We start from the raw sequence: 26,961 nt of genomic DNA, 5'->3' as shown, positions 1-26,961 counted from the left end.
ACTCGCTAACCCGGATGAGAAGATGATAGGCATTGTAACAACAACGAAGTAACAGGAGAATTTCCTAAATCGCGTCTCTGTCTTCTTCATTCTACCGTTCTACTCGCTCTATTCATCGGCGTCTTCTTCTTTTATTAAATAACAAATGAAGCGCAGCGGACTAGCGACTAAAGGAAGTGAAAGTATAATAGCGATTAGCTTTGAATTTGAGATTAGTAAATTAATTTAATTGTAATTAGTTGTGCAATAATGTAATTACAGATAATGATAATCGCGTGTAATTTATGGAAAAATGTATTATTACATCTACACGTTATTTTGCAAGTCTTTATTGTCAAAGATAATGCGGTAGGATACTTTCTGTGTATATTATATGTGTATATTTCTAAACTATATCATTAATCTTTTCATATTAATGTATCTCTTATGTATTTATAGAATCGTCCTCTTATTTCTCTAACGTATCATTAGAAGAAATTAATTTTTATCCAATTTTTATCCTTAATTTTTATCCAAAATATTTTACAGTCTGAAAAAAGAAAGACACGATTATTTACACGCGTATCATCATTACTCCTTAATAGATTTTTTTTTTTTTAATCAGAAGCTGAGGAATTATTATTTCAGATATCATAAGCAGACCGAAGATAATTATAGACATATCACTTACTGATCTCATTATCCTTCGACAAACTTTTTTTACCGTTTCGTTCTCGCTCGTTATCCTCGTGACATTAACTAGGTCGATGAGCTTTCCATGAGGTGTCGGTGTCTAGGATACCTCAAGAGATCCGAAGGCAATCGCATCGCTTAAGGATTATATTATCGGTAAATTTTCTCGCGGACGCTCCTCGTCCTCGCTCGCTCGTTAACTCGATTAATAGACTCGGAGCGGATCCCTCTTCTTTTCCCCGGCGATTCTTTGTCGCGGCGGATCGAGGAGGCAGCCGACAGGTTTGCCGACCGGATCTCCAACGGTACCGTACGGCATACCCCGGGAAAAGCAACCGTGGCACCGGCCAGATCCGCGCCGCCACGCCGTCGAATTCCCAGTTTGTCGCGCTTAACCGGTGCGCGTGGTCCGAGCTGTCGCGCCGTGCCTCTCCCGCGGTGTAGTGTCATCCAGGATTCGAGCAGAGACCGAGTGTAAATAACTGATCTTCTTTAATTATATCTCTCCACGCTGCTTTCTGTGCCGTGTGAATTTCTTCCGAAATACTAATTCAAAATCAAAGAGATCCAGAAAATACTTAAAATATCCAACTTAAAAGAGATTATGTAGAAGCGGAAATTTATTTATTAAAAAGAGTGCAAATACGAGTTGAAAAAAAAAAAAAAAACGAGTGTCCAAAAGTCGCGTAAAGCGTGCTAAAGAATTGTCTAAAGAATAAGCTAAAAATGTATCTTTTATGATTATATACCTAATACTATATCATATAAAAGCAATAATCAACTCGAGTTAAGCAAGTCATTTAACGATATAATCCTCTCGATTTTATACAGATAAATTATTTTGATAATGGAAGGATATTTCTTGAAAAATACTTCGAATCTATTATTTTTTTATTGTTACTCGTTGCTGATCCCCCTCTTCGTTTCTACTTAATTATTTCTTTAGAAATGATCTGTCTTTCTCTTTCGGGACTTCTACGACGAATTAATTAGCTTGATTGACTTTTGATAGAATTGTCGTCACTTTTCGATCGGCTCTGTTTCCGTCGAGGAATGAGACAAGTTTGATCGGTACGATATAATTAGTGAATAGAATGTGCGCGGGGGCAGAATGCAGCTTTGCCGCGCAGTCGTCGCAAAAATCGCGCGAAAATGCACTTGCCCGTTGCTCGTAGGTAAAACCAATCGCAACCAGCACAATGTTTCCCTCGTGGAAACTCTTGTGACTTGACAGAAAAGTTCGTTCCGTTTCATCGCGAGTATTTTGCCCTACAAGGCTGTGCCATTAGTTTGTCGTTGTACTTTCTAGTCGAGGCAGAAATCGCGCGTGCAATTTCAGGCGAAACTCAACGCGAAATCGCGTTTCGATACGTGTGTTTTTTCGCGAGGGACAACCCGCGATAGTCGAGAAAACCGCGATTGTATGCTGAAACGCGTCATGCGGCGCGAATGGTTGTAATCATCGAGTATTGACTGACAGAGAGAGAGAGAGAGAGAGAGAGAGAGAGAGAGAGAGAGAGAGAGAGAAAGAATAATGTTGACGTTATAGTTGTTATATTATTAGTAACATAACGCGATAAATATTATGACAGAGTAGTAATATTATATAAAAGAAGCAGGGTTTAATATGAAGATTTATTATGCATATATCGATCGAATGCATTTAGCATTTAAAAAATATCCGGTCGAATAAATAGTTGAATGAACGTGCAGATATAATGTAAATTATATAGCGTTGCGTACAACGGCGGGTATGTAGGTAACTTTGATATGAAATAACATACATATGTATCGGGCATGAGAGTGCGGTTGCTGTATCATTTAGCATAGGGTCGAATGCAAAGCGGTCGAAAAATCGAATGCTTTCTATTTTTCCGTTAACCGTGTTACAAGCCGCTTTTTAAACATAGAAAATCTGTCGCGATGATTTCAGCCGTACGTTCTACTAAAATGAAATTGCCTTCTTTCGGAGAGGAAGAACGTTGAATTTTCGTGGGACGTGAGACAATTCACGAAGGCGAGAGAATGCCTTTGTCTCGATTAAAATTCACTGTATTTCATTATGCAAATAAAAACTTATTATTTTGACTTATGAATATTTCTTTCATATACAAACGTAGATATTATCAACAGTAATTTAAAAAAATCGCAGTTATTTCTATCATCCAATTTATGATTTTTAATTTATAACTTTATAATTATGTAATATAGCGATATTTAGAATTATAAAGCTTGATTTAAAAATTAATTTTTCTTGTTTTTCCTTATTAATTGTATTTTTTTTTTTCATTTTAATTGTAATTTTGATTATCAGTCCTTATTTTTAATTTTAATTTTAACTTCTAGTTATGTAAACTTATTATCATTAATATTGAATCGTAATGATATGCTTGAATAATTCTCCTCGAGATTGTTTATCTATTGTCTATCTATTTTCAATCTAATGTCTAGTTATTGTCTGTTATTATATAAGGATGTAACGTTATTTAAAATTACAAATGACGTTCTGTGAAAAACCAGTACCGGACCAGTAATGACCTTCGAGAATCCGACGACAATCACTCGATAATGGCAAATACAACAGTAGCAAATTATCAGTTCTTTGAGAGTAAATATTATGTTCGCACTTAAATCATTCGTTGTCTTTTCTTATTTGTAAAATGGTATAAAAGAAGTAATGATTCAAATCTTCATAGGATTTTTAAAATTCTCGTATAAAAGCTCTTTCAGAACTATGGAATAATTTCTGTGAATACGATCACATTATATAAAAAAATTATTAAATTCTTTTTTAAAACGATTTAAAATAAATTTTTCTTTAATTAAATTATCGAAGTGCTAGCAGTTTTCAAGTGGAGAATAACAAGATTTTAAATTGAGCTTTTAAAATAATCAGGCAAAATTGATTTGCATTTAACGCAATTAATTTTATAATTATAAATAAATTTAATAAAAGTTAAGGTTTTATGGGAAAAATTAGATTCTGAATTTACGTCAATTAATTTTATTTATAACTTGTAATATTAAAACTAATATTTTGGTGATATTGAAAAACTAGTATTTTTAACGCAAAGAATAATCAATAAGATTGATATTTATTTCAAAGTAATTTTATAAATAATTGTTATTTCTGTTTGTATGTTCTGTGTGTAATATTTCTTCATATTTATTCATCATGTACTTTAAAACTTGGACATCTCCCAATTTCTATAAGCACCCAATTTCTATAAGCACGACTCAAGTACCGTTGTTTCCACGACCCGTTACGTCATTTGAATGATATAATGGAGTTGAGACATTTGCAAAGCGAATTCGGGATTAACTAATTCATTGCTAGAATAAAATAAAATATTCCTATGTAAAAATAACAATAAACAAAAAGTTGTAACACACAAATTAAATAGAGAAAAAAATTAAAGAGTGAACATCTTAGCATCTGTTTATTAAAATGTTTATTAAAATAATTATTAAAATTGTTAAGAGTTTATCGACTTTTATGTGTTAGGCATTTGTTTTAAATAACAAACGAACCAGAAAAAAATACATCTATTATTGATTACTCATCACTTGTCATTTTCGCCTTGTGACTTTTTTCTCATATGGGCGTTGAGAGAAACCTCATTTCCGCGACGTCACAATTAGTCACACGTGTATATTAATTAACGAGGCGCGGATAACTATGTATCACGAAGGCCGTCAGCTTTCAAGGAGAAACTGACTGGAAATGCAATCTATCTCTTTCGTCGATTCTTTTTTCAAATCAATCTTATATATATGTATATATACACCCACACACATTAGATATATATACATATTAATACTCATATAATACATATATTAATATAAAATATATACCTCAATAGAATACAAGTAGAAATACAATAGAATACAGTAGAAATTTTAGATATAATTAATAAAAGTATAATACAAACTCCTCATACGCGTGCAAATTTAATTACAAATTATTATAAATTTATTAAATATCATTTTCACAAAGGAAATTTATTTTAAAAATAAATTTAAATTGGAGATTTAAATTTATAATTAAAAGAAATTTTAAACAAACTAAAAATTCTTTTTGTTTAGGAAAAATCAAAAGATCTTCATTCTATAAATCTATAGCGAGATAAATCGCGTATCAAAAATGACAAGGCGGTGCCGGGTGTCGTCAATTGTCGTCGTAATCGCGCTTTTAATCGTTCTGCTGGACGGTGCGATCGGCAAGTTACGAGTTGCTTACCGATGGAAGCAGATTGATTACGAATGGCCGAACAATGATATTAAGAGGCTCTTCCCAGATTACAAGCAGGAAGACAACTTGCCGTTGGGTTTGGAGGTGACTAACGATCGGATCTTCATCACGGTACCAAGATGGAGACAAGGAGTGGCCGCAAGTCTCAATTACATTCGACTCAACGGTGATTAGTCTTAAAATTAACTATGAGACATGAGAGATGGCATCTTCAATTAGAGACGAGAGTTTTGTAATTTTTTTCACAGCAATTTCAATTATATTTGTATATGTTAATAATTCTTTTCGTAAATATAATATATAAACAGAAATTTAATTTAATTTGTTAAATCATAATTTTTTGTCAATTTATATTGATATTTATTAATTAATTAACGTGAACTTTCATAACTATGTACACGAGAATTTTCAAAGGAAACAATTTTAATTGAGTGAAAAATCAAACGGAACTTAATCGATGAATGTAAAAGGGATAAGATTATTCTTCCTCTTCTTTTAACAGTTGGTGCCGTCGATATTAGAGTTTGTTGGTTTTCAGATACACGCGAATCGCCACCCTTAATTCCATATCCCTCTTGGGAGGCCCATCAATATGGCGCCGCCGGCGTGCCGGAGATCGTCTCAACGTTTCGCGTGCGCGCCGATCGTTGCAACCGACTCTGGGTCCTGGACACGGGACTGACTGACATCCTGGGCAGTCCTGAGCAACAGGCACCCCCGGCATTGATCGTCTACGACCTGATGACGGATCGTGTGCTACGTAAATACGTGATACCGGCCGACCAGAGAACTGCCGATTCCTTGTTCGCCAACATCGCCGTCGAGGACTACTCGTGCGAAGATTCATACGGCTACCTGGGCGACTTAGGTGGTCCAGGACTCGTCGTCTACTCGTGGAGCCTTCACAAATCCTGGCTCGTCAAGCACCACTCCTTCCATCCGGATCCGATGGTCGGTGATCAGAAATGCACGCGCACCAACTCATCTTTCGCTCATTTCTTATCAATCTGTTAACGATTGTGTATAAATAATTAGCAATTTAATGTTCATCAGTTTCATTAATCGTATTAATTTGATTGGCTCTTTTATATATAATTTTATTGGTTTCTTTCATATATAATTTATTAAAATCTCTTTATACGAAAAATGGAAATTTTTGATTTATCAAGATAAAAAGAATGATAACTGTCCTTCTCAGGGAGGAGAATTTAAGGTATCGGGAATATCGTTCCAATGGAATGACGGATTGTTCGGGATGGCTCTTGCACCGATTGGTGATGGTTACAGTACGATGTATTACCATCCACTCTCCAGTGGTATGGAATTTTCCGTTAGTACGAGATTACTGCGCGATCCTCAGCGTTCCAGTGCTGCAGGTACGTTAAAAAAACCGTCATGCTTGTGAAAAAAGTATAATCTCTTGAATGCATACCTTTTGAATGCAAAATAGTAAATTTTTATTTCTCGTGTAATTATTTTTTGCGTGTTTCTTGAAAGAAACTTTCAGATTTCAATAATTAGATTTAAAAAAATCAGTTTTATGATTTAAATATTTAAATAAGTAACTAAGGAGATTAATCTTTAATTGTTTGTTATTTGAGAATTATCCTCTCAACCTTTCAGCGAAGAGAAGTAAATTCGATTTAAAGAATTTCAAGGAATCTCTACTTAAAGAAAGACATGTGACTTTACGTGTCTGAAGGACACTACATGCGAAACGGTCATCGAAGCGTTAAACTTATTTCGCGCGTTTGTCACAGAAACGTCCCACGAATTCCAAACACTCGGGTCACGCGGGCCCAATGGTCAAAGCAGCGTTAGCTTCCTGGATCCAAAAACCGGAATTCTCTTTTACGCGCTCACGAATCTGAACACCATCGCCTGTTGGAGACCGCAAAATAAATTCACCATGCAAGAGCAAGGATATGTCTATCAGGATAACGTCACTATGGTTTTCCCCAATGATCTCAAGGTAATCGTAAATCTATCGAAACCTAATAATACAATTGACCGTTCACGATAATTTAGTTACAGTATTGCTTTACAAAGTTAAACTTTAATGTATACCGCAAGCTTTAATGAAGTCTATGTCATCATTACATATTACTAATCGCTCATTATGGAATCGTGACTGAAGGATTTTACATTCCATTTCATGCTAAATAATTCTAATGGTCTTTAAAGGAAGAAAGTGAAAAAATATAATATAATTATAACCTAATAATTATCTATAATTATATTTTATTTTCAAAAAACATAATTATAGTGATTAAACAATCTTATATCGCTATATTACAATCTCGCGCATCTTTATTTCAACAGATCGATCGAAATGGCAACCTGTGGATTCTTTCCGACAGACTGCCCATCTTTATGTATTCGCACTTGGACTTGAACGATTATAACTTTAGAATACTCACGGGATCGACGGAGGAACTCATCACGGGCACGATCTGCGCGTCGACATCATCTTCGAATTATTCGACAACGATGCACGATCATAGAGATCACATGGATCATATGAATCATATGGATCACATGGATCATATGAATCACAGAGATCACATGATGAGTACAACGCCCAGAATTCGCGCGAGCTCTGCTGATTCCGTGAAGACAGAGATCACGACAATAATGCTGTTGACATGCCTGATCAAAACTCTCGTTTGAAGAGCGACTATGAAAGAATAAAAATAAAGAAAGTAGAATTGAAGCTAAGATAAAAATGAAATTACAAGCAAACGTAGACAGAAATAGAAAGGCAGAGAGAATAAGAGAAAAGAGAAGGAGGATATGGATTATACATTATATTAACATTATATTAACGTTATATCAATATCTTCTAATAAAATAATTTCTGTAATTTAGAATAACTTTGAAGTGAAGTAACTGAATTAACTGAATAAGATTCTATCAATAATGTTAAATTATTGCTTGTTATAAAAATGACAAATATTTATTTAAATATGATTATAAAATTAGAGCTATTAATCTTATTATTGGAAATTTATTTATTAATCCGTTTAATTGCTTCACTTCCTATCTTGTAAAAGTATAAGAAAAGTATAAGAAGTATAGCGTATTAATTTTAATTATAATCATATAATTATAATATTTTTATTTTATTGTAATATTGTAAATGTATTTTTAGAAAAGTTTGGATTACTGTAGAAAAAGAAAATACGCAGAGGATTGATACAAATTATTTGGATTGCAATAATGAACCCAGTAGTTGAATAGCCTACAGCGAGTATAGTACAAGCGCTTTCTGATTAGAGGTTCGTTGCCTCGTTGGTTTATCTTACGAGGAAACATTTCTCTCCTTCGCCGAGTATACTACTATTATCTATTCACGCCATCACGGCATTAAAACTGCCATTATATTTACGTATCAAATGTAGTATAATATATACCATAAAAAAAAAAAAGAAAAATCTCCAATCAAACAAATTTTTTTCTTCCTTATTTTTATCAAAAAATATCATGTATAATATAATTTTACATTTTCTATATCCTTGAATTTTTATTATTAATAATTATATGTAATGTCACATTTTATTATATCATGATTTATTGTCTCATTATATTTATTATGCCTATTTGATCTTAACTTTTTATGATATTTCCACATGATTCGTCACGCGTATCTCGTATGTTCGCATGATAACAGCAGAAATACATTGCGCAACGTAGAAGCAACTCTGCGTTTGAGTGTCAGAAATGCAGAGTTAAATTTTGCCGAGTACTGCAAAAACAACAGAACGAGAATAAATCCCTGCTGTGCGACGACATCTGTAAGGTCTTGAGAATTTTTCTCGAGGAAGATCGGCTGATGTGTCGAGCATAATGATCGAGATAAGTTGCGCAAAGTCATCGCACGCATATTTACGCACCTGGTGCGTACATTGCGTGGTCATCAACCTGCTGCACCTGTATACGCGATTTGTACTTGAATATAAACCACGCAAGAACGATTCATGATGCACATTATCTTCGTAGCACTCAGCTTGGCAGTCTGACAATTTTAGCGACGGAAAATCATTTCTTAAAAGCACTCTTATACTCTTTGCAAGCAAAATTGTTATAACAGAAATGTTTTATTAAAAATAAAGCATTATCAAATTACACAATTATTTTATTTGGATTATTATAATATTAAATTATCATATATCGTATAATTATCATAATAAATATATTGAATATTGTAAATGTCTTTGACTTACACTAGTACGTTAAATTATTTTATTATATAAAACAATAATTGATAATTAAATATAATTAAACTGTTATTATAAATATTTTATATTGAATATTTATATACAAAATTGATCAAAATAATGCGTTCGATTATATTTTGCTAAAACTACGTAAAATGTTTGAAAGAATTAATTAAATTGTAATTAAATTAATATTATAATTAACTGGCAGTGCGTTTAATAGATTTTGACTACATTATAAAAATTTATACAAAATTATGTCCAAAAGTTCTTCTCAGACTTAATTTCAATTCTTTCAAAACTTTAAGCTTGCGTAAAATATATTAATCTTTATTATTCATATATTAAGTAGAAACATGTTGCACACTTAGAAAAAAAATATTTATATGTGCTTATATATGCTCTTCTACGCTTGTAGAAGAAATCGTTTTTTTTTTTAATGCTCTTGCGATATAATTAATTTGTTCCATAATACATTTGTTCGATAATACATTCTCTCTTCTTTCTAAGTTATTTCTAAGTTTGTTTCAAGTTTGTTTGTTGCAAGATATCAATAATGTAACTGGAAAATATCGCAAATAACACATGTCATGATTTCATAAAGCTTCAGGAATATTGCGTAATTGTCTCAATCTAGAATTTATTTATATTACTCTATGACAGTCTATTATGAAAAAATTGGATATTATAAGAAACAAGGTTTTTTGTAAAAATGTTCGGTATAATCGATTTCCTGGCTGATCGTCGTAAATTCTTTTTATATCAAGATTTATTCCTCTATTTTCCAACTATTGCTTTTCAAAGTATCTTTTGTCTTTTTTGCGAAGATAGAAACAATGCAAATGCAAATCATCGATATTGATACAATCATGAGGGAGTCCTTTCGAGGCGTTCATAATATGATTTGACGCCTTTATAAAATGCGTCACTGTATATTCACTGATCCGATAGGTTAAAGAGCGAGAGCATTCGTTTACTGATTAATCGATAAACGCATTGCATATGAACATTAAGAGTTATAATTTCATTGTGTTCTCAGTTGTGGATAAGATAGTAGCTCCCTTTTCGATCGCGACGACAATTCGTTTTTCTACGAGCCGTCAATTTTATGGCGATTTTAAAATTTTCATTACTACAGGTTTATTGATTTTATAGTGTTTTGTAGTATTATCATCAAGAAGATCGACACGATTGATCATTGGATTTTACTGCGTCATTCTCAAGAATTTTTTTTATTCTTACGTATGTATGTTTTTTATTCTTACGTATATGTTATTTGATAAATGATTTATTATATAACACTGCGATATTTCTTAGCGTACAGTATAAATTAAAAGCATCTAAGAAAAATTAAATAATTTGTTATTTAACTGCTTCTCATATCAAATTTTATTGTAAAATTTTTTACAGAATGAAATTATGTTTTAAAATATTTTAATCTTTAGTTTAACCCTTTCAATCTCATTTTTTCTGAGAAAATATATTAATTAGAATATATTACATAATTATAATAAGTTTACAGGATATATTGTCCTAAAATAAATTTCTGAACTTATGTCTATCAATATATTAATTTTAATTTCGGCTTAACTTACTTTTTATTTTTTTTTAAATTATAAAAATTAGATAAAAAGTAAATAAAAGAGAATCGAGATTAAAGTTAATTTAAATTAAGTTACAGCAAAAATATGTGCGGACATTGGTAAGACATAAATAAACCAGTAGCGAATTAAAAGAATTAATGTAATTTGGTTTTAGTTTTACTTTGTTTTAATTAACATTTGTTCTCATCGAGATGTTTTATTTACTCATCTTTCTGAACTCTTTTTTTTATGAGAAAAGTTTTTAAAAAATATCTTTAATACTTCCAACATCAAGCATCTTAAAAAAGTATGATGAATAACTTAATTTACATTAACATTTTATGTCAGAAAAAAAAGAAACATAATTTATTATAATCTTTTGATATAGACGGTACATTCTTACGTTTTTAATAAATGCACCTATGCATATTATTAAACGCATAATTATCGTAACATAAATAGCGTCAATTCTTGCTGCTTCTGCGCTGTCAGCCAGTGTGATATCAACGACAACGTGATTGTTAATGCCAACTATTTCGCGGGAATACACGCAAGACAAGAGTGATTTCTTTGAGTATTATTCAGTCCAAATTTTTTTAATTCGTTGTTCTTTTCTTCTGGCCGTTTCGTAATCGTATTATTGAAGAATAAACTGTGTAGATAGATAAGGAATTACGATTGCTCTGTTAAGAAGACGTATTTCTCGTGTTGAAAACATGGACATTACATTACAATCAAAGGGAAATATCATCTACATGTTGTATTGTGAGTAATAAAATAATAATGATGAAATAAGTTTTCGTACGCAAAATTCAAGCAAATTAACGAAAAAATAAAAACATTTTACGCTTCTTTTCTCGCGTCTGTATGTGATGTGCGTGATATCAGTATGATAATATTCGAGATAGGAATAAATACGTTATTGTAATATCTTGTAATAACATATTGACTAATAATTATTTCATATAAAATTTAAAACAAAATATATATATATATATATATATATATGGACATATTGTGTGAATAAATATTATAAAAAATTTAAATATTAAAATTTTAATTAATAAACATTAAAATATATTATTAAGTATATTGTTATTATTAGGGTACAGCGAGATTATTCCGTTAGCTTTAATTTTTTAAAATAATATGAAAATTTATGAATTTACATTGAAAAATAACATACGTCTATCTATTGACGTTATAATTATGTTATATAAATATAAATATAATTGCTTCTTGAAAGCATAAGCATGCTTTTCAAATGTTAAATATATACTGTTTAGAAAGATAAACATTATCACTTGTTTATAGATAAAAGAGCTCCGTTCTATTCTATTATAAATTGTTTTTGGAAACTTTATATTCTATTTAATATTCTTTGCAATTATGAGATGTAATCGTAATTTTAATTTTTCTGTTATTATTATTATTATTATTATAACAGCAATATATTATTTTTAATTTATAGGAATAATGTAATAGATAATATTATAAAATATTTTATTTAAACAATTAAGTAAATATATGACAGGTTAAATTATCATTATGTCAATAATGATATTACAAACATAATGTATGTAAATATACATTCAACTGATTATATTTTCTTTGTCTACAATTTATACAAACTTTATCTCTTATAGATGATAACATATCTTTCAAATAAAGAAAAAAGACATATGTATTAATATATATTCTCAAATATAGAATCAGTATACTTTTAGCGATTATAAGAAGCAGTAGATTATAAGAAGCAGCAATTATAAAGCAATCATTTAACAACATATTTAATGAAATCTTATTGCAATAAATCAGTAATGGATTGTTTTAATTGATGGTGTTATATTTTGATTGTGGCTACGAATAGTAACTAAGTAAAATATATCCTGAAGTTTATCTTTTAAACAAATAAATTACATCAAATATAGAAAACTTCGAAGTTATATCTGCGATTATCATTATTTGCACAGTGTAATCTTACTTCCATTAATTACGATCAGTGAGATATAAAGCGAAAGCGTATAAAACAAGATAAATTTTCGTATTAAAAGGAAGTAAAATTTTAATTAATTTTCTCTTTCAGTAAGTTTTTATTTTTGTTATTATGCTTGTTATTAGTTAATTCGCAAAGTTTTAATTTGATTTAATTTTAATTAATTTTTTCAAAAGAGTAGTAAAACATTTTTTTTACTAAAGATTCAAAGAAATATGTAGAGACTGTAATAAGAAAATGTGATAGTGAGTAAAATATTGTAGTAAAATTAAATAAAAAATTAGAAATTTAAATAAAAGTTATATTTAAAAAAAGAGTTCAAAAAGATTAAAGTACAGAAGAATTAAAATGAAAGAATTTATGATATTTATATAAATAAAAATCGATAAATATAAAATTTATGATATTTATATAAATATAAATCGAACATTTTGTGTATATATGCAAAAATTATAAATTCTGTTAACTATAATCAAAATATTAAATGCGTGTTTTATTTATTTAGTTGAGATAAAAAAAATCTTTAGTATGCCGGAAGCTAGTTCGGTGCCTGGCTTAGCTTATCTACCGGCGAGAGAAAATCCGTCAAAAACTGCAGTAGGATTTCTTAAAGCTAGAAGAAAAATCGACGGTGCAGAAGGTCTTTGGAGGATCGAAAACAAACTTTATGACTTGGATACCTTCGCAAAATCGCATCCAGGTGGATCTGAATGGATTCGACTCACGAAAGGAACCGACATCACCGAGTTGTTTGAGGTAATAAATCGAAGTCAGAATTATTCATTATTGATATCTTGAATAACATCAACATACTTTTAACTTGTCGTCATTATACAATTATCATATTTATATAATCATTTTTATAATTACTTCTGAATAATTATACATTTATACATCACTTATATAAGTATAATAACAATATTGAAAAAAATTTGTTATATTCCAGTAAAATTTGATTGTCTTATATAATTAATTTAATGACCTAATAAAAATATTTTCAGACACCATCAAATTTTTAAACCAAACTGCTTTTTCGTGCATTTTTACATTCAATTTTGTCTTTCAACTCCAACTATAATACGTAACTGTTAGTTATAATTATTAAGTTATATAACAGTTACATTATTGAAAGTTACAACTAATAGTTACGTTAGTTGGTGTTTCCTAAGTTATTTTTATAATTATATTTTTTGAGGAACGTTCTATTGTTGCGATTTTCAGATAGGTCGTAGATAATTTTTCTATCAATTTTAATTTTGTCATGCATAAATAATTTTTTTATCAATTTTAATTTTGTCACGTAGACCCACCACATTACCGACAAGGCCGAACGATTGCTGCCGAAATTCTACGTTCGCGATGCCGTGACTCCACGTTCAGTGTCCCTGACTTTCTTACCAAATGGTTTTTATCGCACATTCAAGAAACGTGCAAGCGAAGCTTTGAAGAGTGTCGATTTCCATAAACCATCCATGACAACGAATCTCATCACCGATTCCTTAATGGTCACAACTTTTGCCCTGAGTCTCATGGCCGCCTTCACCCATTCTTATGCTCTTATCTTCTTCGCTAGTGAGCATCCTCGAAGTTATAAATAATTGAAATATATTAAGATTATTTGTTAATAATAGGAAAAATAACAATGGTGGCATGTGTAAGAATTTTAAAAATACTTATGAGTTTTACAAATAGATAGATATTAGATATGTAAAATTAATCCATCCAGAAATTTTCTTTTTATAAAATTCGAGCTTTATTTGTGAATCAAATAATATGAACCTAATTATTGTACATTTTGAACCCAATTATTGTACATTTTTATTATTTTCTATAACTTTAATCAATTTTTTGAATTGCCAAATTCCAACACAAGAAAGGAAGACGGTTTCAATAGAAAATTCTCAAGAGTAAATTTCAAAGCACTCCGAATTAATTTACATATTTCACATTTCATATATTAATATTAACAAACTAGCAAATTAATAATATTTAATATATACTAATAATATATTTATAACTTCTTTACGTTAAGAAGATTATTAGACTATAATAGATTACTGAATATAGAAGATATAAGACTATGTTAGATTACTGAACATCGATTGATTTTGCTATTTGACAATAATTCTAGGCGTTTTTCTGACATGGACGATCAACGCGGCACACAATTACTTCCATATGAGAGACAATTTTCGAATGTATTACTTTGATCTCGCTATGGCGTCTTCCAAAAATTGGCGTATCGTGCACGTGATGAGTCATCATATGTATACCAACACCATATGGGACTATGAGATCTACGTGGCTGAGCCGTTTTTACAATGGCTCCCTCATAAGGATAAATCTTACTTAGCAGGAATGATAAGCAGGATTATCAGTCCTATCGTTTGGATGTTGTTGTTAGTTACGGAAGGCTTGAAACGGTAATAATCCATCTCATATTTTTGTTGAAATTAAGAAAAAAATTTTATCTTGCATTCTCATTTTGAATCTTCATTTTAATTGTAAATCTACTAAAATTTAAAATTTAGTTTTATATTTTTGTTGAAATCAATTAAAAAGGAACGATTTTACTTTATTTAGATTATTCTTAATCCTTATTGAAAATTTGACTTTTTTAATCTTAAGTCTATTGTTGCGTTTGTTGATATTGATAAATTTGCCGGATGATATTCCAACTTCGTCTCGTGCTGAGATTTTATCGTGTTTAGATACTATTCAGTATTCAAGGAGTATGGAGTCTTTGAATTTCGCGATTTCGTGCCGTTATTGCTGCCATTGTCGATGAGTTTGATGGCGCCCAAGGTTCTCGTCGCTTTCAAGCTGTGGATAGCAATGTTGCTGATCAGCAGCTTTTTATTCGGCTTGATCGGTTTCAATGCGGCCCATCATCACCCTGACATCTTCCACGACGGCGATATCTATAGGTTACACATCTTTTAATCCTTTCTTTCCTTCAATTATTCAATTATTTTTAATTAATTGGTCAGATCTATTCTATTATATTTGTTCTCCATTAAAAAATAATTTATTCAATGAAAAAAAGACTTCTTAATTTTTAGCTTTTCGTTTTAAACTTAGATTTAACGTTAATTTAATCTAAATTTAATTGTTATTAAATTGTTAATTTCAACTTTATTTTCTAACTTTGTCTTTTATTTCAATCTCGATCTGTTTAATGTTTAATTTCAATCTATAATATAGTTTTTTTTTTAATTAAATACGTTTTTTAAATATTCAACTTTTTGGTAATCTCTTTAAACTAAATATTAAACATCTCTAAGGAATGATCTGGACTGGGGTCTGCTCGAGATGGACGCTGTGCGCGATCGCGAGGTGATCGACGATTCGATCTTTCTAGCGCTCACGAACTACGGCTCACACACGTTGCACCATCTGCTACCCACCGTGGACCATCACTATTTGCAATTATGCGTGCCCGCTTTCCTACAGACATGCAAGGAATTCAATGTCAGCGCAGACAAGTGGACGCAGTGGGAGCTTCTGAAAGGACAATTCAAGCAGCTCGGGCGAACTGACGTGAAGAAGAATCAGAGATAGTGCTCGGCACTGAACGAAAGGAAGCACGCTCAATCATAAATCTTGTGCATTAAATTTTTCAAATATTAGTTTTATGTAAGTGTCTCTCGAGCAAAAAGTGCTGATAAATATAAATAAGATAGCTGAAGTTGAAAATTTAAATTACTTATTTTAAAATTCACGCTGGGTTCTCCCTCCCCCCCTGCCTCCATATATGAATATTCTTATTGCGATTGTTTCTATATTGATTTATTTTGCCAGATTTTTCTGCATGTATTTTCTCACTTCTGATGTCATAATTCAAGATGGTTGCATTGAACCATCGAGAACTTTAAATTATGTTAAAGTATGTTAAATTATGTTAAATTATGTTAAGTCAAGCTAAATTTAATAAATTGAATTAAAATTTAATCTAGATGCAAAATATAAAAATCAATTATTATTATTTTATTTTATTTTAAAAAGCAAAAAGATTATAGAATATTCGATTTGTCGAAAATTGATTGAAATCGAAAATTACTTTTTATATTTATCTCGTACGACTATTTCGGACCGTTAACAAATCAAATTGACAATTAAATAACTTAATAATCCCTTTACGATAAAAATTGACATCTAGTGTCCGATAAATCTTTTTTCTTTCCGGAATGCCGGAATAATTCACGGATGAGTGATCGGCAAAGCAAGGCTTAGTTCTTATCTTTATTTATTGCTTATTTACTTTAATAAATACATACTTCGTCTCTCTTTATAAATTACAATTAAGTTTATAGGATACGATATCATTCGGATGACACGTGTAATGATACGCGCTGTTGATCGCGTTGCTCGCTTTCGTTCGCGTTGTGTCTGCCTATCGCGAGTGTCTCTCCTCCTCTTCCTTCCTCGATCTTATTTTCATTCACGAACTTTTTCTGTACGTGTATGCAACTCGCGAGAACATAAATGGATGTGTATTCGTGACTCTGCTCTTTTTCCATCCCTTCAACTTCCGTGTGTATGCATGTGTGTAAATATTAATATATCTGTCGCGCTGGCTCTTGTCCTCTCATCGTCCGCTCGCGTGTCCTCTCGTTCGATCTCTCTTGCTCACCCATTCTCACTCTCCCAATCTCTCTCTCCCTTTCTCTCACTCTCTTTCTCTCCCTCCCTCTCTCTCTCTCTCTCTCTCTCTTCTTCGACTATCAGCTCGAGTGGTAAAGAAACGCACCCTCGCTTTCTTATTTTCTTCTTTAATCCTATCCCTTTCGAGCGAGCGCTGATTATTTTGTCTTTGCGCGTTTTCTCCTCTCTTGGCCAATTAGAAACAGAAAATTTATTATCGAGAAAGATGACGAGAATTCCATGATCCGGATGTGATGACTGATTGATCGATCGCTCGATTGCGAGATGACGATGCCGTTAAGAGCTCCGAGCGAGCTCTCGGATTCGTTGCAAATATATTCGTGTCTTCGTTCGATGATGGACTCGATGAGGATGATGTTCTTCCTCCTCCTCCTCCTCCTCTTACCCTTCTTCTTATTCTCCGGATATATTTTGCTGTTGAATTTTTGATTTTTTTTAGATTTTATTAATTATTTACGCGAACCTCGGAAAGAGCTTTACAGTTCACCATCGGGCTGCATGTCGAAGCCGGGAAGACGGCGTGGCGGGAATGGGGGACCATCTATCATAGGTCGGTGTGGCTGAAAGAAAAAAACACGAGGCATAAACCTTTTTTCAATCACAAATAAATATAAATATGAAGAGATGTTCGCGCTGATTTTGTATGTAAAAAATTTTTCATGAATTCGGAAAATCGTGACGTGTCTAAGTAAGAAAAAAGGGGAAGGAGAAACATGAGTAGCATGTTTGCTACGTGTTTGTGATCCAACTATCTTTGTTTTTTTGCCCCTTGCACTCAAAATGCGCAAATAAGATAACTATGACGCAACCGAGGGTCGTGACACCTCTATTTTGCTACGTGATAAACGTAGCGTATGCATATTTTTAGAAAAAAAATGAGGATCTATCTCAAACATTCATAACTGGTGAATATTAGTTACAATTTCTTCTTTGTGGAAAATCAAAATTTAAGTCGCAGTTCCTGTTGATAGCGAACTGTCCGTATATTGTTAAATACAAAGATCAACAATGACAGCAATGTACATCGATGAGGAAAACCTCGGAGAATCTCGGTTAAATTAATTCCCCCCTTCTCGAATTAAAAGAAAATCAAATATAAACGAAAGACTCACTTGGACCAGAACCAGAATTCGAACATCGTCGTGAAAAAAAAGAAAATAAAATAAATCAGGAAATCTGATTATATTGATTGATAAATTTATCTCTTAATTTATTCATTTAACTTTCCACCTTCGCAATTATTAATTCAATTCATGATAAATAAGTAAATACAGACTAATTTATTTCTTAAATAGTGACTATTTTTTCACACACAGTGGTTGCTCGGCCTCTAGTTGCTCTAACTTCTAACAGCATCTACTCGCAAGTGAATACTATAGAGAAAAGGACGAAGGTGTGCGAGGTACACAAAGTTAATAATACGAAGAACAAGCTCGGGGCCCACCCGAAAGGGTGTTATCTAACACAGAGGTGCAAACGAGACAGTGACGGATGCAAGAGGGTGTGCTCTAGTGCTCTCGTGTTCCTTTCGCGTTTCATGAATTCCTTGTTCACGTAAAAAACTATAATCACTCTCTCTCCCTTTCTCTCCCTCTCTTTTTCTCTAGTTATCCAGCCAACTCTTCTCTTCTCTTTCTAGATAACTGTCTCACACACCCCACGCGCTTACGACACCCCACGTGCACGGACTTACATGGACCAAGCGCGGTGTGTGTGTGTGTGCATCTACTCCATCACGGAGGGCGCCTTACGTTTCTGTTGCGGCTGCACACAGGAAGACACAGATCGCTAATTAGATACCATCACTATCGATCTGTTCCCCGCCGCACCTCTCCCCTTTAATCACAACCCTCCCGATCGGACTTTCCGATTCGTCAATCTCATCTCTTAACCGCGCGATCCAACATTAATGCAAACAATAATTTTTCAATTAGAATTCATTTTATAGTAACGTCTAATGAGAAACCTGCAACGATTCTTAATTTAGCAAGATATAACATATTTCGTATTTTCGCGATAAAAAGATAAGCTGCCAAATTAAAATCACTAAATTTCAACAAAGTCAAATAAAATAAAATTATTTTAATTTAAAAATTAATTCACACTAAAGTTAACTTAATGACTGTCATTACTTTTTGGCGATTAAATATATATCAATTAAATTAAAAACTTCTCATAATCATGTTAATCTTTAATTCACATTATCTTAAACTTTTTCATATAATACTATTATTAATAGAATTAGATTTATAATGAATAGATATATTTATAAAAGATATTTAATAAAAAAAAGACTAAAAGCCGAAAGAAAGTATATGGTCTTGAAATTTCAACATCGCGAAATAAAAATTAAGTTTTGAGAATAAGGAGAACAAGACTGACTTACCGCTGGGCTGAGTCCACGCGCGGCACTTCCGCCGCGTCCCTTGGTGCGGAACTTGGTGATTGCCTGCTCGGCGAGATCCGCCCTCTCTTCGGCCTCCTCGAGTTCCTGTTGCGCCTTGCGGAACTTGGCGAGGTTCAACGCGGCGATCTCCTCTGCCTCCTCGATCTGCCTCTTGTATGTCTTGATCTTCTGCTGGAGCTTGTCGACCAGATCTTGCATGCGCTCGTGGTTCTTACGGTCCTCGTCCGCCTAGAAACGAGAACAAGAAATGCGATCACCTTTTTTATGTTCCACGAGTTTAAATTTAAATAACAATCAAGTTAAATAAAATAAAAGAAATAAAAAATAACCAAGAGTTAAATAATAAAATTTAAAAATAAAAATATCTTGATTTTTATTTTTAGTTATATAAGTATTAATTCGATATTACCGATTATGAATCGATTATGATCGATTATGAAAATACTAATTTAGTTCATAAAAACTAAAGTATGTTGTCACTCGATTGCCATTCGAAGGACTTACTAGTAAAGCGAGATTTTTACCTGGAAGCTCAGTTCCTTGATACGGCGCTCGGACTTGCGCAGGTTCTTCTGGGCGTCGGCGTGTCTCCTTTGTTCGCCATCGAGCTCGTTCTCCAGCTCGCGCACGCGCTGTTCCAACTTCTGGATGGCCTTCTTGCCGCCCTTGAGAGCATTCGCCTCGGCCTCGTCCAAACGCACCTGCAACTCCTTGATCTGTGTCTCCAAAGCTTTGCGCAGTTTCTCTTGGGTCTGAGCATGATCCTGCTCGGCACGCAGTTCGTCGGCCAACCTGGCCGCATCTACCATCGCCTTCTTTGCCTTCTCTTCTGAGTTCTTTGCCTCGTTCAGCAGTTCGTCCAAGTCGGACTAATAAAAAGAAAAATAAAAGGAGACATATAATTCATTTTCCTCTTTTGGGAAATATTCTATTGGACTTTTGGGATTGATTAACACTCACGTGGAGGGTCTGTAGTTCGGCCTCGAGTTTCCTCTTGGCACCAGAAATGGAGGCGTTCTGAGCGCTCAGTTCGTTCAGCTGTTCATGGCAATCAGCGAGTTCCTGCTCGGCCTGGCGACGTCCGCGATCCGCCTGTTCGAGGAGAGTACGACTTTCCTCGAGTTCGTTCTGCAGAGCGTTGGCGCGGCGCTCCGAGATGCCGAGAAGTTCCCGGGCCTCGTCACGTGCTCTCTGCTCTTCTTCAAGCGCGGTCTGCACGTCCTTGAGCTGCTGTTGGTATCGCTTAATATTCTTCTGTGCCTCAGCGTTTGCCTTGTTCGCGTGGTCCAAAGCGATCTCCAACTCGTTGATGTCCGCCTCCAGTTTCTTCTTCATGCGCAGCGCCTCAGCTTTGCCCTAAGAATGAAAATTAAATTTCAAGATCAGGCAAATTCTAATTTATTTTTCTAATTTGTTGTAAAATTTTTGTCAAACTCTGGATAACGACAAAATAGCTTGAAAGAGATTTTTCAGAAATACAAAACAATGCTCACCTTAGCTTCTGCTTCGAGGGAGGCTTGCATGGAGTCGAGAGCACGCTGGTGGTTCTTTCTAGTGTTCTCAAATTCTTCCTCCTTCTCCTGGATACGACGGTCGATCTCCTGTCTAACCTGGCTGAGCTCGAGCTGGCTGCGCAGCACCTTGTTCTCTTCTTGTTCAAGAGCGGCCTCGGCCTCCTCCAGGGCTGCTTGAAGTTCATCCTTTTCAGCCTCCAAACGCTTTCTGGCCTTCTCGATCTCGTGAATATTGCGGCCACCCTCGCCGATCTGGTCCAATAAGTCCTTCACCTCGTCGGCAAGATTCTTGTTCTCGCGACGTACCGCTTCCAGCTGTTCTTGACCTTCTTCGTATGCGCCTGATCAACCATTGGTAATCATGAATTAATTATGAAATTACATAATATATTTAATAATAGTTTAAATAAAAAATACTATTAAAACATCTATAATTCTCATAATTTTCATATTTAGCGAAAACAAAAAAATTTACCTCTAAGCCTGAAGAGTTCGGTGCTATAATTGCGACATTCTTTCTGACTGGCATCCAATTCGGCAGCGAGGTCATCAACTTTGAGCTTCCATTCGCCGATAATCTTATCAAAGGCCTTCTGTTTCTTTTCAGCAGCATTGGCGATAGCGGTGGCTCGATCCACTTCGATCTGCAAGTCTTCCACCTCGGTGGACAGTCGTTGTTTGGTCTTCTCCAATGCGATGACTTTCTGATTAAGAGATTCGATGGTCTCTTCAGCCTCGGCGAGCCTGGCTTGCAGTTTCCTCTTCGCCTCCTCGAGTTCCTCAGCCCGGGCGACACCCTCGGACTCGTATTTGGTACGCCAGAGTTGCGCCTCGGCATTGGCCTTGCTGAGCTGACGCTGAAGATCGGCCTTGCCCTCGGCCTCCTCCTCCACTTGCTCGCGGATGTTGTCCAAGTCGTGCTCCAAATTGCGGAACTTGCCAAGAAGAGTGGCGCGCTCGCGTGACTCCTCGTCGGCGAGCCTCTTCGTGTCCTCCAGTTGCGTGGTGAGCGAGATCTTGATCTTGGACAGCTGGCTGACCTGTGACTCGGCTTCTTCCAGCTGGCGCAACAGATCGCTGTTCTCGATCGACAGCTTCTTCTTCGCGGCATCGAAGTCGTTCAGAGTGCGGTTCACCTCCTCAAGTTTGCCCTGAGTCTCGTTCAATTGGTGCTGCAATTGCTTGATAATCTTCTCTTGGGCGGCCTGGATTTTAAAGAATTATTCATTCTATTAATTCAATTGATTCTAAAAAACAAAATACAGATATCTTTATCGAGCTCGAGATTCAGATAGATATAAATAACAATAATTAAATATATCATCGAATTCTTCAATGTTCTTCAAATATATGTAAATCAAATAATTAAAAAAAAAAAAAAAAAAAAGAAAAAGTAAAATGACTATATAATTCTGATCTATACGAGAAAGATCTCGTTTATGTTTCTTGAAAATTTCTTAAATTCTTTAATTTCTCAATCGTGATAACTCCATAAGAAATTATCGTAAAAAGCGAACTCGAGTGATGTAATACATGCACACATAGCGAAAGCGATGCTGAGCAAGCAGAGATTATTGACTCACTTCGCTGATAAATGATTTGCGAGTAATCCTGGGGAGAGGGAAAAATCCATATACATGTTTCTGCGTTTCTGCACCTAGCGGAAGCTGTTAGTCGCGTTAGTCCGGGTATTGTTAACGTGGTCCAACCTTACCTTCTCGTTGCTCAGGTGGTCGCAGGTCGTGCGCAAGTCGTTACACTCGCTATAATATTGCACCTTCTCCTTCTCAACCCTGATCGACACGGAAACAGTTGAACAGACAACAGATGAATGACGATGGCACAAATGAATAATGTCGATTTGCATTCCAGAATGCCGGATTAAATTATTCGCAATTATTCTTTTACAGTGACGGAGATATAAATAATCTTATTTAATAGCCAAAGTTAACAATAATTATCAAATTGGAATTTCAAATTAAATCGGATCAGAAAATTGAAATTTTCATTCATTACAAATTTTACAAATTAATTAAAAAATGTAATATAATAATATACACATCAAATTAAAAGTAAAAAAACCAACACGTTTCTTTAAAGTAAAAAGCAAAAGCTATTTAATCTAGCATTCGTCACACAACAAGATAACAAGATTCGAGTAACAAAACTTTGAAAAATATATCGTCTTTTTGGGACAACTTCATTCTGGTAATCACATTTTTTTATACATCGAAGGGATTATCGAGGGATATTAAAGTCGCATAAGGATCCAAAACTACATCTGAAAATTCATCAAAATGCACGAGAAACATTCTTGTCATTTCTTTGTCTCTTTTTCCAAGTACCTTCTCCCGAGAAACCTGATCCGTAACAGCACGCGAATTGTTCAGCTCAGCGTGGATGTCATGTCGGCCCTTTTCGGCTCTACCAGTAAATATTACGTTATAGTCTCACTGCTTTACATGCATTTCTTTTTTTCAATAAAAAAATATTGAATATCTAAATATCAAAAAATCAAAACTCTAATCACTGATTTTGTCAAATTGATTTTAGCCTTATAAAATTACTTTTTATCCTCAGTCCTAAATTTCCTATTTGGGATCTAATTCAAAATCAGTCGAACAGCTTAAATCTTATAAAAAATTCAGAAATTATTTAAATTAAAATTCGAATTAAAATTCTCAAACCGCTTTATCAACAAACCAATAAATTTATTAAAAAAGGGCAGTTCAACCTTTTCATGTTTTATCTCTTCATTTTTTCGAGAAGAAGAGAATTAGCTTAACAAATTTAACCTTAAGTCTATTGAAAGTTTAGCTCACCTAGCCTTGAGTTTGTTAAGGGTGTCGATCTGTTCGCCCATCTCAGCAACAGCATCATTGTGCTTCTTGCGCAAGCTGGCCAGTGAAGATTCATGCTGGATGTTAGCTTCCTCGAGGTCCCTGCGGAGCTTGCTGAGCTCAGCCTCGCGTTTCTTGTTCAGCTCAATTTGAGCGGAAGTGGCACCGCCAGCTTCTTCCAGACGTTCACCAAGCTCCTCGAGCTCGCGGGCGAGGTCGCTGCGCTGCTTCTCCGCCTTGGCACGTCCACCGCGTTCCGCCTCGAGCTTGAAGAAAGAAACACATATTATAATTACATTACCACATAGTCACAATATAGGTGTAATGAAATAAATAAACAAGAAATATTTGAATTATCAAACTCCTTCCAACTCTTTAGTTTTGAAAATTAATTAAAACTAACTCTCTCAAACTTACGACTGTAGATATATTTTTAAAAAGCTCAAAAATTTAATTTGTTTCAAGTGTAAAAATAATAAATAATTTTGCAAGTTAAAAAATATGTTTTAATTTAATTTCAGCACAAATTAAGAAACGATTTAAAATATTGAATTGATTATTTGAACTTTTTTCAAGCTCAAACTTTCGAAGTAAAAATCCGCTCAATTCTCAATTAATTCTGTGATACAAACCTCTTCCTCGAGCTCCTCGATGCGAGCCTGCAGTTCCTTAATCTGTTTCTGCAGTTTACCGACTAAGGATTGCTCATCCTCAAGTTTGGCAGTTAGAGACGAGAGTTCCTTGTCTTTGCGTTGGATGGTCTGTTCGAGTTCCTTCTTGTTTCTCTCAAGGTCGGCAACGGCTTCCTGTGTGAGCTTCAGGTCACCCTCTACTTTTCTCTTCGCCTTCTCTACGTCGGCACTACAAATTAAATTTTGTTTTTTTAAAGAAAAAAATTAATTTTTAAAAAATTATATATTCTTCAAGAAATCAATTCGAAAAAAAGATCCAAGAAGTCGAAAAAATTATAATTGAGTAATTGCAGTTCTCGAATTGCAGTCATCTTAAATTTATTATAGTCAAATAATAAATTTAAATAATTAAACATATCATATTTGCTTACCGTGATTTCTTTTCACGTTCGAGGGAATCCTCAAGTTCGTCGAGGGTTTGCTCGAGCTTGAGCTTGACTTTGTTGAGGTGATTGACTTTGTCTTCGGCGGCCTGGAGCTCCTCGGCGGTTTTCTGATTAACTTCACCTTGATTCTTCTTCTCTTTATTGAGCTTATTGATGAGTTCATCTTGATGAGCGATTTCATCGTTTAGATTTCTAATTTGATGATCTTTTGTTGCTTTGTCCTGCTCGGCTTTCTGCAAGTTCAATTCAAGATCCTCGATATCCTTCTTCAGACCGGATACTTCTTGCTCGAGTTTCTTCTTGTTTTGGAAGAGGTTGTTTCTCGCGTCCTCTTCTTCCTTGAACCTGTCACTGAGATCCTACGCGGCAAATATATAAATAATTATTAACAATGTAACTTCGAATATATAATATAGCATATTTATTATTGTCAGATTTATTATTGACATCAGATTATGCATGTTTATGTTTTTAAGACTTTTTTATTATTCTTGAAAGTTTCGCAATTTTATTCATTATTTTTTTATTCTATTTTATTCATTTCATTTTACTTATTTTGATCGTATTTCATATTTTGAACTTATTAATTTAATTAACATTTTATTTTATCTAATTTTAACATTATTACTATCACATTTCCTCTTCATATATTTTATTCTATTTTTATTTTAATTTATTTTGTTAAATATTACTATCATATTTTGCACTCAATACGTTATTTCGCGCATTTAATGTTCTATTTATTATTTCTATGAGATATTCCTGTCTCATTTTATGGATTCTTTCAGCTACAAACGATTTAAAATCTACCTCTCTTTGTAATTTATCTTCTTTTTTAAGATGACATAATCTCCGGAATCTTGTTTGCCGAAAAGATATTTGAGTCGATGACAGGTTTGCACGTGGAATTTATCTCTCGCTGGAGTATCCTTTGGCGTGCGCCAAGTCTTCCGTCGAGAATGTCGAACGCATCTCGCTTCCTCTCTGCACGAGTACGCGATTAATTGGCATTGACGCGCAATTACGGGGCGGGCCGCATGCACGGGCACCTAATATTAGTTAATGCGGGGGCAAAGAATATTGGCACAACATCTCGCCTGGCCGGCGCGATCAATCTCCTCCGTTCATCGCGTTTATCTCTTCATTGCACGTTCCGTTCGGATTCGGCGGCCCGAATCTATATTTGCCGACACAAAAATTGAAAATCTCGACACAATTTTTTTATAAAAGTAAATCTTGAAAAAGTTAACGAAAATACTCGCAAGAGAGAAAAACAGAAAGTCACAACGATACTGATGATACTAAGGCAATCTTCTCATCAAACAACGTTCTGAGGACATATTTACATAATAAAACAAAACCTAACAAAAAGATTTCACGAGAGGAAAATAAAGATAAAAAGAGAAAAAGATATGAATAATATGAATAATTGAAATCACACAAAAATCATCTCTCTGTCTTAGACTAGGATAATCTGGTTCAACGCACAACGGACCGGGCAGATGAAAGATAACATGGAAAAATCGGCGGCGACGAAAGAACGACATAGTCTCGTCGACGATGATGAAGAGGCCACGAAGGCGATACGGTTGTATGACTATGACGCACGCGCATGCACGCGGTATATGACGGCATATAAATACACCCTACACCTGTTACCTCCTTCGTTTTCTCTCGCCTCCGCTCCAGCAAGCTTAAAACCGCCGCCCACTTTTAATAACCTGGAATCTGGGATCG

The 26,961-nt window shown here is 33.9% G+C and overlaps 3 protein-coding genes across 21 annotated transcripts in view; 2 read left to right on the top strand and 1 right to left on the bottom strand.

The window, feature by feature from the left end:
• The first annotated feature begins 4,816 nt into the window (after positions 1-4,816).
• On the top strand, positions 4,817-9,054 carry yellow-b (L-dopachrome tautomerase yellow-b). The gene is made up of 5 exons (XM_089083285.1): positions 4,817-5,090; positions 5,463-5,875; positions 6,123-6,300; positions 6,685-6,896; positions 7,247-9,054. The coding sequence occupies exons 1-5, from the start codon at positions 4,817-4,819 to the stop codon at positions 7,592-7,594; spliced, it is 1,425 nt and encodes a 474-aa protein (XP_088939411.1). The 3' UTR covers positions 7,595-9,054.
• Positions 9,055-9,662: 608 nt separating this feature from the next.
• Positions 9,663-16,416, top strand: Cyt-b5-r (Cytochrome b5-related). 4 transcript variants are annotated; one of them, XM_011648747.3, is made up of 6 exons: positions 9,663-10,383; positions 13,248-13,476; positions 14,025-14,292; positions 14,852-15,143; positions 15,432-15,647; positions 16,005-16,416. In XM_011648747.3, the coding sequence occupies exons 2-6, from the start codon at positions 13,249-13,251 to the stop codon at positions 16,279-16,281; spliced, it is 1,281 nt and encodes a 426-aa protein (XP_011647049.2). In that variant the 5' UTR covers positions 9,663-10,383; position 13,248; the 3' UTR covers positions 16,282-16,416. The 4 variants fall into 4 exon arrangements, with proteins under 4 accessions (XP_011647049.2, XP_011647048.2, XP_011647047.2 ...); XM_011648746.3 differs by having other exon boundaries at positions 9,669-10,383; positions 13,226-13,476; XM_011648745.3 differs by lacking the exon at positions 9,663-10,383 and adding an exon at positions 10,690-11,489 and having other exon boundaries at positions 13,226-13,476.
• Positions 16,417-16,949: 533 nt separating this feature from the next.
• Mhc (myosin heavy chain) overlaps positions 16,950-26,961 on the bottom strand; it is a 48,325-nt gene continuing 38,313 nt past the window's right edge. For 15 of the 16 annotated variants that reach the window (XM_011648737.3, XM_011648741.3, XM_089083280.1 and 12 more), the window contains exons 17-26: positions 25,210-25,583; positions 24,779-25,007; positions 24,129-24,412; positions 23,021-23,099; positions 21,782-22,511; positions 21,286-21,647; positions 20,753-21,148; positions 20,317-20,661; positions 19,772-20,020; positions 16,950-17,945 (exon numbers count right to left, since the gene is read on the bottom strand). In XM_011648737.3, the coding sequence (XP_011647039.2) occupies positions 17,862-17,945; positions 19,772-20,020; positions 20,317-20,661; positions 20,753-21,148; positions 21,286-21,647; positions 21,782-22,511; positions 23,021-23,099; positions 24,129-24,412; positions 24,779-25,007; positions 25,210-25,583 (3,132 nt within the window). In that variant the 3' untranslated portion in view covers positions 16,950-17,861. Of the gene's footprint in view, positions 17,946-19,078; positions 19,150-19,771; positions 20,021-20,316; positions 20,662-20,752; positions 21,149-21,285; positions 21,648-21,781; positions 22,512-23,020; positions 23,100-24,128; positions 24,413-24,778; positions 25,008-25,209; positions 25,584-26,961 lie in introns of all 16 variants that reach the window. The other variant, XM_089083281.1, reaches the window with a different exon arrangement.

The sequence above is a fragment of the Pogonomyrmex barbatus genome, unplaced genomic scaffold (assembly GCF_055798465.1).
Source record: "Pogonomyrmex barbatus isolate J1 unplaced genomic scaffold, ASM5579846v1 scaffold7, whole genome shotgun sequence".
Classification (NCBI taxonomy): Eukaryota; Metazoa; Arthropoda; class Insecta; order Hymenoptera; family Formicidae; genus Pogonomyrmex; species Pogonomyrmex barbatus.
This window is presented reverse-complemented; position numbering and strand designations above follow the sequence as displayed.

Coding starts and splice junctions, on each gene's coding strand:
- yellow-b (XM_089083285.1), top strand. CDS start 4,817: ATGACAAGGCGGTGCCGGGTGTCGTCAATTGTCGTCGTAATCGCGCTT. Junction 5,091..5,462: donor CAATTACATTCGACTCAACG/GTGATTAGTCTT, acceptor GTTGGTTTTCAG/ATACACGCGAATCGCCACCC. Junction 6,897..7,246: donor TTTTCCCCAATGATCTCAAG/GTAATCGTAAAT, acceptor TTATTTCAACAG/ATCGATCGAAATGGCAACCT.
- Cyt-b5-r (XM_011648745.3), top strand. CDS start 11,441: ATGGACATTACATTACAATCAAAGGGAAATATCATCTACATGTTGTAT. Junction 11,490..13,225: donor TATCATCTACATGTTGTATT/GTGAGTAATAAA, acceptor TTATTTATTTAG/TTGAGATAAAAAAAATCTTT. Junction 15,144..15,431: donor GTTACGGAAGGCTTGAAACG/GTAATAATCCAT, acceptor TATCGTGTTTAG/ATACTATTCAGTATTCAAGG.